This window comes from Muntiacus reevesi, chromosome 18 (assembly GCF_963930625.1).
Source record: "Muntiacus reevesi chromosome 18, mMunRee1.1, whole genome shotgun sequence".
Lineage (NCBI taxonomy): Eukaryota > Metazoa > Chordata > Mammalia > Artiodactyla > Cervidae > Muntiacus > Muntiacus reevesi.
In genome coordinates, this window is record NC_089266.1 from 51,546,830 (window position 1) to 51,559,644 (window position 12,815).

The window sequence follows — 12,815 nt, forward strand, 5'->3', positions numbered from 1 at the left end:
GAACATGCTTTGAAGATAACTTTCATTCTGTAGCTTATCTTTTCATATTAACAGGGTCTTTTGCCAATCAGAAATTTTTGATATTTCAACAGTGTTTTGTAGTTTTCAGAGTATATGTTTTACACATTTTTGAAATCATTCATCAGTATCTTACTCTCTTTCATGCTATTATAAATGTAATTGAATTTTCTTTTTAAGTTTCTTTTGTGGGTTGTTCTTTGATCTTATTCTTTTTCATGCTATTGTAAATGCAATTGAATTTTCTTTTTAAATTTTTTTGTGGGTTGTTCTTTGCAAGTACATGAAAATGCAGATTTTTGTATCCTGCAACCTTGTTAACTTGTTTATGAATTCTAATATCTTTTAATGGATTCTTTATATTTTTCTATGTGTAATATTATACCTGTAAATAGATGTAGTTTTACTTATTCTTTTTCAATTTGGGTGCCTTCTATCTCTTTTTCTTGCCTAAGTTTACTGGATAGAACATCATATAAATTTGGTGGAGTGGACATTCTTTCTTATCTTGTTCCTGATCTTACAGGGAAAGTTCAGTCTTTCACCAATTAATGTGATGTTAGCTGTGAGTTTTCCATAGATGCCCTTCTGGTTTATTGAGTATTTTTATTATGAAAGGGTATTGGTTTTTTTGAAGTCTCTTTCTGCATCTCTTCAAATAATCATATAGTTTTTGTTTTTTATTCTATTAATATGGTGTATTACATTAGTTCATTTTTAGATTCTAAACCAACTTTGTGTTCCTTGGATAATTTCTACTCTGCCATGGAGTGTAACTCCTTATGTTTCGCTGGATTCCTATTTTTCTTTTTTGCTGGATTCCATTTGAGAGGTTTTTTGTTTTTTTTTTTCATGTTCTTAATAGTGTTATACCTTTTTATGTGGCTCTGTTTTTATAGCCTGCTTCTTCTTACAGGCAAAATTTCTGAGCCAGAGTTCTGAAGCTAGAGTGAGAACAAAGGTGTCCTTATTTCTCCCACTTTAGAAGCTGAGCCAGTGGGAGTGGGTGAGTTAGGGGCTGTAGCCTCAGATCTTTCAGTTGGTCTTCTGAGGCCTGGAACTTCTGCTTTATGAGTAACTTGCAGCAAGGGTGATCTGGGCCCCAGTTTCTTCACATGCTACATCAAAGGTAGAGCCTTGGGTCTGGATGGAAGAAGGGAATCCCTGCCTCTTAGTCACATATACCTGACTTTAGTCTAGCCACAGGTAGCTGGGAGCAGGGTGAGAAGTGTTGGGGTCTTGTTCCACTTAGGAATATAGCCCTTCTCCTGGGAGCTGTGGGAAATGGGAGCCTTATGTACTTGGGTGTGTAAGTCAGAAGTGGAATTGCTGTATCACTGCTCTTGGTTCAGGTACCACAGACTCACTGTCGTTACCAAATTTCATTACTGTTTTCATTTGCTGTATGCTCTTAGAATCATTTCCAGAGTCTATAAACTGTTGCCTTAAAAAATAATGTTCACAATGTCACTGGAGAACAGATCTGTAGAGCTCCTCATGCTGTCAACCTGGGAATTGATTTTCAGACTCCTTTGGGCTTCCTGATGGCTCAGCTGGTGAAAGAATCCACCTGCAATGCAGGAGACCCTGGTTCGATTCCTGGGTTGGGAAGTTCCCCTGGAGAAGGGAAAGGCTACCCTCTCCAGTATTTTGGCCTAGAGAATTTCATGGACCGTATAGTCCTTTGGTTGCAATGAGTCAGACATGACTGAGTGACTTTCCTTTAAATACCCAAAACTAGCGCTGATTTATGCTATTCCATATAGTACTTTGTCATTTAAAATAAGATAATTGTGTTTTGATAAACAGCACCCTCTTTTCTGAAATGATATCTTAAGAAACTAGTTTTTAGTTATATATAGTAATTTGAACATCCTTCTTAACCTTAAAATGTACAGTTTTAAGCCTAATTTGCTACCATTAAATTACACATTCTTTGAAGCTATAATCTCTTCTGCTTACATGGTTCTCAAATTTTCTATTTTGAAAATTAAATGTTGCCAACCTATTTTGGTACTTTAAAAAGGTAGATTGAACATTAATAGTACTGCCCAAACAATGTGATAGTGACAAAAGTCTTTCCTCTCAGTTTTCTGTTTAGAAATATACTGTTACTTCATAGGAGAAAGCTATACGCTATTATTGTAAAATTCATTGAGATGTGACAGATAATGCTAATTTTACTTACTATGTGGAAAAATGAATTCTGTATATTCTTAGGTCTGGAGAGAATGATGTGGAATACAACAACATGGAATTGGAAGAGGGAGAACTCATGGAAGATGCAGCTGCGGCAGGACCTCCAGGTACTGGAGCCAAACCCCACAAGCCGTCCTGTCTTCTCTTTCCTCTTCTTTGAATGTATCATATTTGCTACATATCATATGTGGCAGCCATTGCACTACATTGTTCATGGTGTTAGAAGGACTGTATTTTATGTATGGATTTTAGAGTATTACTAATAGTATTTAGAATAGTAATAGCTAAAATTTGATACATTCTTACATAGCAGGCATTGTGCAAAAGCCCTTAATGTGTATGTTATCTTATTTACCTATAAAATTCTTGGAGGTGGATTTTAATATTATCTTCTTTTTGTAGCTGTAGAAACTGATGTGTAAAGGAATTAAGCAACTTGGTGTCATTTTACAATTAAGTAAATGAAAGAGGAATTAGAGTTTTCTGTTTATTTGAATCCTAAGCTCATGATCTTATCTACTATTACAGACTTACTTTTTATGGTATGTAAGTCTTGTTTGTATACCTACCTCAACTGTAGATTAATTTGAATAGAATCATTGAATCTTTGAGATACAGAAGGCATTTTGAGAACTCAATTTACATGTATGGAAAAAGCTCAGAGATTTAGTTGCTATAGCTAGACTAGAACCTCATGTCATCATCTTGAACCTAGCTTTTTACCAAAGTACACGGCTCCTCCTGGGATAACCAGTTTTAAATAGTGAGTGTTTCTTTTTTTTTCTTGGACCTGTTCAATTAAGCATGGGGATTTTGGCTAAAACAATTATCAACTAGTTTTTTGCTACTTCTGTTTTACCTGCTTTGCCCTTGGTATGAACATTGGCATATTCTGTAGCATGCTTGACTATCTAAAGACCTCTTTAATACTTAATACTTCCACTTCTGATTGTACTCCTGTCTTTCACTTTATTTCTAGGTGATCTCAGTCACACCTGTATGTCAGTTTTGTCTGTATGCTGATTACTCCCCAAGCTCCATCTCTAGCCTTTATTTTTCTCATGACTCCCAGCCCGATGTAGCAGTTTGGTTTTGATGTCTCAGTCTTAGATCTCCTAAATAAAAACTGTTACCTTTTCATTTGCAGGCTTACCCATCAGTGATGGCCACCATCTTGATGATTAGTAGTGCTGTATATTCTTCACCTTTCCCTCTCCTTCAACTCTCCCTTTAACATGTCACCAAAATCTGTTGATTCTTCCTCCTAGATAGTGAATACATTTGTTACTTCACATTCCATTGCCATTTCTGGTGTAGGCCTGTGTCTTTCAACCTGAATGAGAGGCTATTTGGGTTCTTTGTATCCATTATTGCTCCCATCCATTCTGCTTCTCATGGCAAGTGTTCCAAATGAGGTGACTTTTTATTCCCTTCAAAAGAATATCTGATTGTATCCCTTCTCTCCTTAAAAACCCTTTATTTCATTCCATTTACTGATAGGATGAAATCCAAACTCATTAATATGGTATACAATGGCCTTCATGTGCTGACTCCTGCTCATTTTTTCCCCAGCTTTAAAAGGTATAATTGACAAAAATTGTATATGTTTAAGGTGTACAGCATGATGGTTTCATATAAATACACATTGTGAAATGGTCAGCAGGATCAAGCCAGTTAGCATTCACTGCCTCACATAGTTACCTTTTTTTTTTTTTTCCTTTCCTCTTCTCTACCCCACTCCCCTCTGATAACAGCTTGTTTGTTTTCTGTGTATGACTGTTTTTGGGTTTGTTATGTTTGTCCATTTGTTTTGTTTCTTAGATTTTACATATAAATGAAGTCATATTTCTTTATCTTTCTCTGTCTCACTTATTTCATTTAGCATAATACCCTCCAGGTTCATCACGTTACAAGATCAGGTAATGGAAAGTCTTATTTGCCTGGCTAAGGAGCTTGGCCTTTTATTCTGTGGAACCACTAAAGGTCTTTAAGAGTGAATATGATCAGATTTGTCTATATAGTGAAAAATGGGTTAAAGGTGGATGAGATAAGATTGAATACTACTGTGAAAATTCTGTGGGAGTCCAGTGGTTAGAACTCCATGCTTTCACTGATGAGAGCATGGGTTTGACCCCTGGTTGGTAAACTAAGATCCCACAAGCTGCATGGTGTAGCCAAAAAAATAAAAGGAAACTACCTCAATATTCCAGGAAGGAAAGTTTGAGGGCCCCAAATAAGGCAAGAATAGTAGAGGCAGAGAAGAAGAAACCTTCTGAGAATGTTAAGTAAGACTCTGTATGACTTGGGAGTGTCTGACTGGATGGGTTGGAGTCGGTGGGGTGTGGGGGTGATTCCTTAAGGTCCCTAGTTTGGGTCTCATTCCATAAGCTAGTGAGTCTCAGGGCAGAGGATAATATATTCGGTGTGATCCATGCTGATATTGATGGGCCAGTGGGACTCCCACGTTATGATCTCCAGACCCATGTAACTGGCTGCTTGGAAGACCACAGGTGTGCAGTCTGTGTAGTAATAATGCATTGTCTTTTAAGAATAAGCATCATCAGGGCTTCCCTGGTGGCTCAGTGGTTAAGAATCACTTGCCAGTGCAGGAGACGTGGATTCAGTTCCTGGTCTTTGGCAAATTACATGCTCCACAACTATGGAACCTATGCTCTAGAGCCCAGGAGCTGCAACTGCTGAGCCTATGACCACAACGACTGAAGCCTGTGCCCTAGAGCCCATGCCCTGCAGGAGAAGCCGCCACAGTTAGAAGCCTGTGCTCTGCAAAACAGAGAGTAACTCCTCGCCTCAGCTGGAAAAAGCCATCACAGCAACGAAGACCCAGTACAGCCCCCAAACTAAAAAATAATTTTAAAAAGATTTTTAAAAATAGGAGTCATACTATGGCTGATTCGTGTCAATGTATGACAAAACCCACTGAAATGTTGTGAAGTAATTGGCCTCCAACTAATAAAATAAAATTTAAAAAAAAAAAAATAGGAGTCATAGTTCTTGTTCATTGAAATTAATGAACTAATTAAAATATCATTTACAAGATTCACCCATAACATGTAAAGAATTTATACAAATCAATAAGAAAAAGATGACAATCTCTTTAGTTTAAAAAAAAACAAAAAGCAAAAGACTTGAATAGACACTTCACAAAGGAGTCTTATCTAGATGACCAGTACACAATTTTAAAGATTTTTTTTTTTTCACTGTTTTTGTCAGATAAATTCAAGTTGTGGTGCTGTTGAGTTTGTTTATCCTTCATGAAGTTTCTTGAGTTGAGTTTTTTGGATGTTTACATGAATAGTTTTCATTATAAGTAAGGAATTTTTACCCATTTTTCTTTGAATAATATTCTTTTTCCTCCTCTCTAACTCCCATTATGTGTATGTTGGTACACTTGGTGGGATTTCACAGGTCTCTGAGACTCTGTTCATTTTCCTTCATTCTTTTTCAGGAAATGCCAGATAAAATCCACATTATGATACCATTGAATATCCACTGTAATGGCTAATACTTTTTAAACTGGCAGTACTAAATGTTGAAAGCATGTGGAGAGATGGAAACTCTCATAGCTTGCTGGTAGGAATGAAAATTGATAACTCTACTTTATAAAACTGTTGGGCAGTATAGGTAAAGCTAAATATACACATCCTATGACTTTTCCACTTTGAACAGAACGGGAGCTGGTATTTGCCAGTTGAGTTTTACAAGATAGTTTAAAGCAGTATTGTTCTTTTTTAGGTGCTTTTGTTTGCTTGTGTTTTTAATTTTTAAAAAGTAAATGTAACTTTTAGCAAATTAAAGAATGTGAAAAACTAGAGAAGACGGGAAAGGTAGTTTGAGTCTAGACTGTGTAGGACCTCAAATGTTTTGCTAATACATACAAGCACTGTAGTAAAATCAAGAGCTCAGATAGATTAGTGTGACATTTTAGCAGGCTTAATCTGGCTTGGCTTACGAAGAGAGCATCCATTTGCTTTTTTATGAGTTTTTTTTTCCCTCATGTGAAGTTCAGGAGCAGTTTTCTGCTTATAAGTTCAGTAGCTTTATTTCTCGGAGAAGGCAATGGCACCCCACTCCAATACTCTTGCCTGGAAAATCCCATGGGTGGAGGAGCCTGGTAGGCTGCAGTCCATAGGGTTGCTAAGAGTCGGACACGACAGAGCGACTTCACTTTCACACTTTGGAGAAGGAAATAGCAACCCACTCCAGTGTTCTTGCCTGGAGAATCCCAGGGACGGCGGAGCCTGGTGGGCTGACGTCTATGGGATCACACAGAGTTGGACACGACTGAAGTGACTTAGCAGCAGCTTTATTTCTAGTAGCAAAAAGCAACCCAAATTCTTTCCTAATAGAAATAAAGTAGTTTTATATATTCATATTTTATAGCGCTGCACAGAAATAATGAAAATGAATAAGCTGCTATATATAGCAATATAGATGAATCTCATGAATATAATATTGAGCAAAAAAGCAGAATGTAAGAATATAGCTGTATCATTGCATTTAAAAAAGGTTCAAAAACAGGCAAACTAATATATGGTGTTTTACTCCGGATGGACATTACCTTTGGGGAGGAGGGTAAGTGAGCAATTTTAGGAGGCATGGAAGAATCTTGGGGTGCTATTAATTTGTGATCATTCACTAGGCTTTATGGACTTCCCTGGTGGCTCAGCAGTAAAGACTCCTCCCTGTGGTGCTGGAAATGCAGGTTCAGTCCCTGGGTTAGGAAAATCCCTTGGACAGAGGAGCCTGGTGGACTATAGTTCATGGGGTGGCAAACAGTCAGACACTGAACCGACTGAGCATGCGCTCATGCAATTAGGCTGTATGAGACAGACATGCACACACTCGCCCAGGTTAATGGCGGTGCTGACTCTCAGAGAGGAAACTGAGATAGATGCTAAACTCTCTGGTGCCTTTGGATGAAATGTGATACTGCTGTGTGTGGAAGGATGGGAACCTGGGAGGGGTGGAATAGCCAAAGGACTTGAACCACGACAGAAAGGAGTTTGCTCATTGGTGAGAGTAGTGAGTGACCTGGAAGAGTGGTTAGAAACAGAAGACTGTTAACACCCATTTCTGTACTTGGAGGTCCATTTAACAGGAGAGATAAATAGCTTTTGTTTTTGAAGAACCAGATAGTTGGGCAATCGATACCATAATCTGGACTAATGAACCTATTTACTGTATGATAGAACCACCTGAGTAGCTTTTTGAAAAAGTCCTGGATCCCAGTCCAATATCCTCATTCAAGTACATCTAGAGTAGGGCCAGGAATCTGTCATTTTAAAAACTCCTCCAACTGACTTATATGCAGCCTGATTTGGGAACTTCCTAGTAAAGGAAAAGAGCTAAGGAACAGTTTGAAGGGGGAGAGGGAATAGTTTTCTGTCTTTTAAAATAGGAGTTGCAAAAAGAAAATAGGAGTTGCAGTGGTGTGTACAGAGGCTAAAAGAGAAATTGGCAACGAGATAATCCTTCGAAGAGGAAGGACAAACAAGTAGAAGGTAAGGACATGAGGGTGTGAATATAGATGAAAAACATATAAGTAAATAACTGGCCTGAAGCTTCTGAATAATAAACTTTTCTCCTAAGTACCCCCATCCATCTCTATCTCTTTAGAAACACCCTCATGAATAGTCAGGACCTGATTACTTCATGTTATTTTTATATTACCTACTTTTAAGACTTTGCATGTAACATTTTTTAATGTTGTGGGTTTTTTTAAGAATATATTTAAATAACTTTATTTCAGGAGGTCAGTTTTAACCAACATTTCCATACCTAATACTTGCTAGGCATTGTACTAGGCACTGGAGAAAAGTCAGATGGTTTCCTTGGGTTAAGGAGCTTTTTAGTTCAATATAGGTAATACAGAATGACCATGTTCTCAGATGTCATATTATGTATCAGTCATTAATAGGTTAAGTCTAAAATATTTGTATTGTACTTCAGTATTTAATCAAACTAGAGAAAACATCTTGCCAGACAGTCATGACCTGAGTATTTTACTGTTCCTAGACCTGCAGAAGATTCCATTTTGATGTCTAGATCCTTGGGATCTCTTATACCAGGGGGCTTGACTTTCATCCAAGACCACTGGGTTATAAGATACATTCTCCTTTTCCTTAACCCTCATCCGCCAATTGTGGGTATTGCACATGCTCTCACCTTTTTATTTCTGGGATTTAGGGTGGGGCTTCCCAGGTGGCGATAGTGGTAAAGAATCCACCTGCCAATGCAGGAGATGCAAGAGACCCAGGTTTGATCCCTGGGTCAGGAAGATTACCCTGAAGGAGGAAATAGCAACCTACTCCAGTACCCAGTATTCTTGCCTGAAAAATTCCATGGACAGAGGCTCCTGGCAAGCTATAGTCCATAGAGTCATGAAGAGTCTGACATGACTGAGCATGCACGCAGTATGGGGTTGTGGATAACTCCTGAATTTTGAATAGTAATGAGGCCAGTGGTCATTCACTGTTCTTTGTACACTTCTCTGGCGATATGGTTTTTTTGTGCTTCTTATCATGAACACCAGCTCCTAAGAGATAGGTCCATAGACAAGTATTCAAACGACATTAACCAGTTTACTTTTTTCTTTTACGTATACTTGAATTTGTCCAATTACATATAGCTTTCATTTTCTGTATCTCTTTTGCAGGTGGTAACCATGGCTATGTGGGTGCCAGTAGCAGAATGTCAAGAAGAGCACACTTGTGCTCTGCTGCTACCAGTAGTTTATTAGACATCGATCCTTTAATTTTAATACATCTCTTGGACCTTAAGGACCGGAGCAGTATGGAAAATTTGTGGGGCTTACAGCCTCGGCCTCCTGCTTCACTTCAGCCCACAGGTAAAATATGAACAGGAATTTTCCTTTTTTCTGTGCTTCTCCAAAAGAACTCTTAAATTTGAATTCAAATATCTTAAGTGTTGGAACATGGTATGTTTCTGTCACAAATCGATTTTTCATTGTATTTTATAAAAATATATCAATTAAATCAGTTTTTTGTTATTGTTCAAAGATATTTTGTACAAAAATAATGTCAAAGTACCTGTAAGAAGGTTTTTATATGATTTGCCTTTTAGATTGTGACTACTGGGCAGTTTGATCCATGTGAATTAAAATTGTCATTTGTGAATGGACTTAAAGTTTCGCAGGCCTCCTGAGTTCCCTGACTTCTAAGTGGGACTGTGTGTTAATTAAAAATAGAAAAAGAAGAAGGTTTATTCATGCTTTGATATTCAGTAGCCTAAAAATGTATACCAGTTAGCAGCAGTATTTTTATTTTTTTTATTTTTTTTATTTTTTTTTTAAATTTTATTTTATTAGTTGGAGGCCAATTACTTCACAACATTTCAGTGGGTTTTGTCATACATTGACACGAATCAGCCATTGAGTTACACGTATTCCCCATCCCGATCCCCCCTCCCACCTCCCTCTCCACCCGACTCCTCTGGGTCCTCCCAGTGCACCAGGCCCGAGCACTCGTCTCATGCATCCCACCTGGGCTAGTGATCTGATTCACCATAGATAATATACATGGAACGATAACCCTATATGCAAAACAGAAAAAGAAACACAGAAGTACAAAACAGACTTTTGAACTCCGTGGGAGAAGGTGAGGGTGGGATGTTTCAAAAGAGCAGCAGTATTTTTAAAAAATTATTTGTTAAAGAGAAATTACATTTGTGTTACTGTAATATGATGTATACACTTACGTGAATTTAGATGTATAGTCAAATGTGGACTTTTTAAAGTTTAGACACAGGCTTTTCTCTTTTTTAAACTTAATTTTATTTTTTAAAATTTGGTTGTGTTGGGTCTTTGTTGCTGTGCACAGGCCTTCTCTAGTTATGGGCATCAGGGGCTACTTTCTAGTTGCAGAGTGGAGGCTCCTCTCCAGTTGTGTGACAGGTTGTAGGCACACAGGCTTCAGTAGTTGCAGCAAGCAGGCTCAGTAGTGTGGTGCAGGGCCTCAGTTGCTGCACAGCATGTGGAATCCTCCCAAACCAGGAGTTTAACCCAGGCCCTCTGCATTGGCAGGCGGATTCCTATCCGCTGTGCCACCAGGGAAGTGCTAGGCATTTACTTTTAAATGGCGTATTTTAGAAACCATTTTTGTTGCAAAACTTTCTAAATAAACTGAACATTTTTCCTACCTTCCTAAAAAAAAAGTAGTACTTTACAAATCAAATCAGTAATTTAGAACAGTGATTTTGGTGCTGCTTTGCAGCAGCAGAACTCACTTTTCAGGTGGAGTTTAAGGCAGATCCTCAGTGTAGAAAATAGATATAGAGCTGCTCTGGTGGAGGATAGATCAGAACTTGGAGTATTTAGTTTTCTTTGTTCCTAAAGTATACTTCCTGAAAGCATGGGGCCTCAGTTTGAAAGACTGTCTCCAATTAGGTAGAGAAACAGTTGCCTTTTTCTGTCATTCAAGTACATTTTGTATTATGTGCCTACAAAATACCACTTATCACATTGCATATAATTTTTTTCTGAGGCATTTTTATTGTAGAAAGTTAAAATGTAGAAAATTATAAAGAGAAAATTAAAATTACACATAGTTCTTGTGATCAACAAACAAATACCCTTAAAAAAAACTTTTAGCTAAGATTTTGCTTAAATTATAAGCATTGTTGTTTGCAAAGACTTAGTGAAACAAACAATTTCTGGTTCTCCAGGTGGATATATACATTGTTTTAACCTTTTTGAAGGAAAATTTTGTAGTCGGTGTAAAATACCTCTATCCTTTAATCCTGTAACTTTATTTTTAGGAGTATATTCCAAAGAGAAAACTATCAGAGTTCTTTGAAAATATCCAACAATACAATTATGATTGAAAAATTGTTGTCCAAGGAATAGCATATTTTATAGACAAGTAAAATCCTGTTTTTGAAGAATTCAGTGTCAGAGAAAAGAATGCACACTACATAAACAGAATAATATCTCTGTTCTCTGAAAGTTTTCTATTAAAATTGATAATATAAATGAAATGAATTGAGTTTTAGATCAAAATGATTAAAAAGTCGATGACAAGGAGGATGCGGTATGAAATAGAGAGGAAGAACAAGCTTGGATTTAAGCATATTGAGTTTGAAGTACCAGTGGGATATCACAGTAGAGATGATCAGTAGATAGCTAAAAATTAAGAACTGAAATACAGGCATTTATTTGCCGAGAGGTTGATGCTAAGTAATTAAAACAAAGAGAGTAAGATTGCAGAAGAATAAATTTGAAGAAATCCTTTAAAAGGGCTAGGAACATAATTATGGTGAACATCTGTTGTTATTGCATGTGTGGAAGATGAGCCAGATGAAGAGCCTTTGGAGAGAAGAGAGAAGAGAGTCATGGAAGCCAAGTGAAAAATAACCTTTCTGTGAGAGGATATTTAAGGCTAACATTGCAGAAAGATCCAGGTTTCTTTTTATTAAAATGCTTGCTTGAATTTTAGTGTTCATTTTGTACTCTGTGTATATTGTTTCCTTCTCAATCTGTATACTTTCATTTCCTTTTCTTGTCTTATTGCATTAGCGAGAACTTCCTGTAGAGATTGGAAAGGAGTGGTGAAAAGATGTCCCTGATCTTGATGGGAAAGCTTTTAATTTTCTCACCAGAAAGTATAATACTAGCTGTAAATTTTCCATAGATATTCTTTTATCAAGTTGAGAAAATTCCCCTCTATTCTGAGGTTTTATTGTGAATGGTTGCTGGATTTTGTGAAATGCTTTTTTTTTTTTTGCATCTATTTATTTGATGTAAATAGATTATATTAAATGATTTTCAAGTATTGAACAAGCCTTGGATACCTGGGATAAATCCCATTTGGTTGTCATGTATGATGTTTTAAATATATTGTTTAATTCTGTCTGCTAATATTTTATTAAGGGTTTTTGGTATCTGTATTCATCAGAGATACTGGTCTGTAGTTTTCTTGTAATGTATGTCTGACTTTGATACTAGAGTAATGCTGGCCTCATAGATTCAATAAGGAAGTATTGCCTCTGCTTCTTGTGGGGACTGTAGAGAATTTTATAATTTCATTGTTAAATGTTTGGTAGAATTCACCAGTGGATCCATTCAGGCCAGATGCTTTCTGTTTTGGAAAGGTATCGTTACTGACTGAATTTCTTTAGTGTATACAGGCCTATTCATATAGTCTGTTTTTCTTTCTGTGAGTTTTGGCAGATTGCCTTTCTCGGAGTTGGTCTGTTACATCTAGGTTGTCAGATTTGTTGGCATAGAGTTGTTTATAGTGAACACCTGTCACGTATCAGGCTCACTCCAGGTTTTGTTCTTAACCACTGTTTCGTAAAAGGGACATCATAAGGGGCATCAGGGTATGAACAACAGATAGTGTGGCTGAACCAGATTTCGAGGTACACGCAGTGGTAAATAGAAAGGCAAGTTGAATCTGTTCTGTGAAAGGCTTGCCTGAGGAATTTATTCATAGTGAACAGTGGGTAACCATTGTTTCAGTTTAGGAATAGTTTGATTCAAGCTATATTTTAGAAAGCTTGCAGTGTTAAGAAAACTATCAGAAAGGAAAATTTAATCGGGATACAGTTGTAGATGTTTA

The 12,815-nt window shown here is 37.1% G+C and overlaps 1 protein-coding gene across 2 annotated transcripts in view; it reads left to right on the top strand.

The window, feature by feature from the left end:
* Positions 1 to 12,815, top strand: part of TRIM37 (tripartite motif containing 37) — a 127,969-nt gene that overhangs the window by 80,179 nt on the left and 34,975 nt on the right. For both annotated transcript variants that reach the window (XM_065910108.1, XM_065910109.1), the window contains exons 17-18: positions 2,239 to 2,324; positions 8,894 to 9,085. In XM_065910108.1, the coding sequence (XP_065766180.1) occupies positions 2,239 to 2,324; positions 8,894 to 9,085 (278 nt within the window). The remainder of the gene's footprint in view (positions 1 to 2,238; positions 2,325 to 8,893; positions 9,086 to 12,815) is intronic.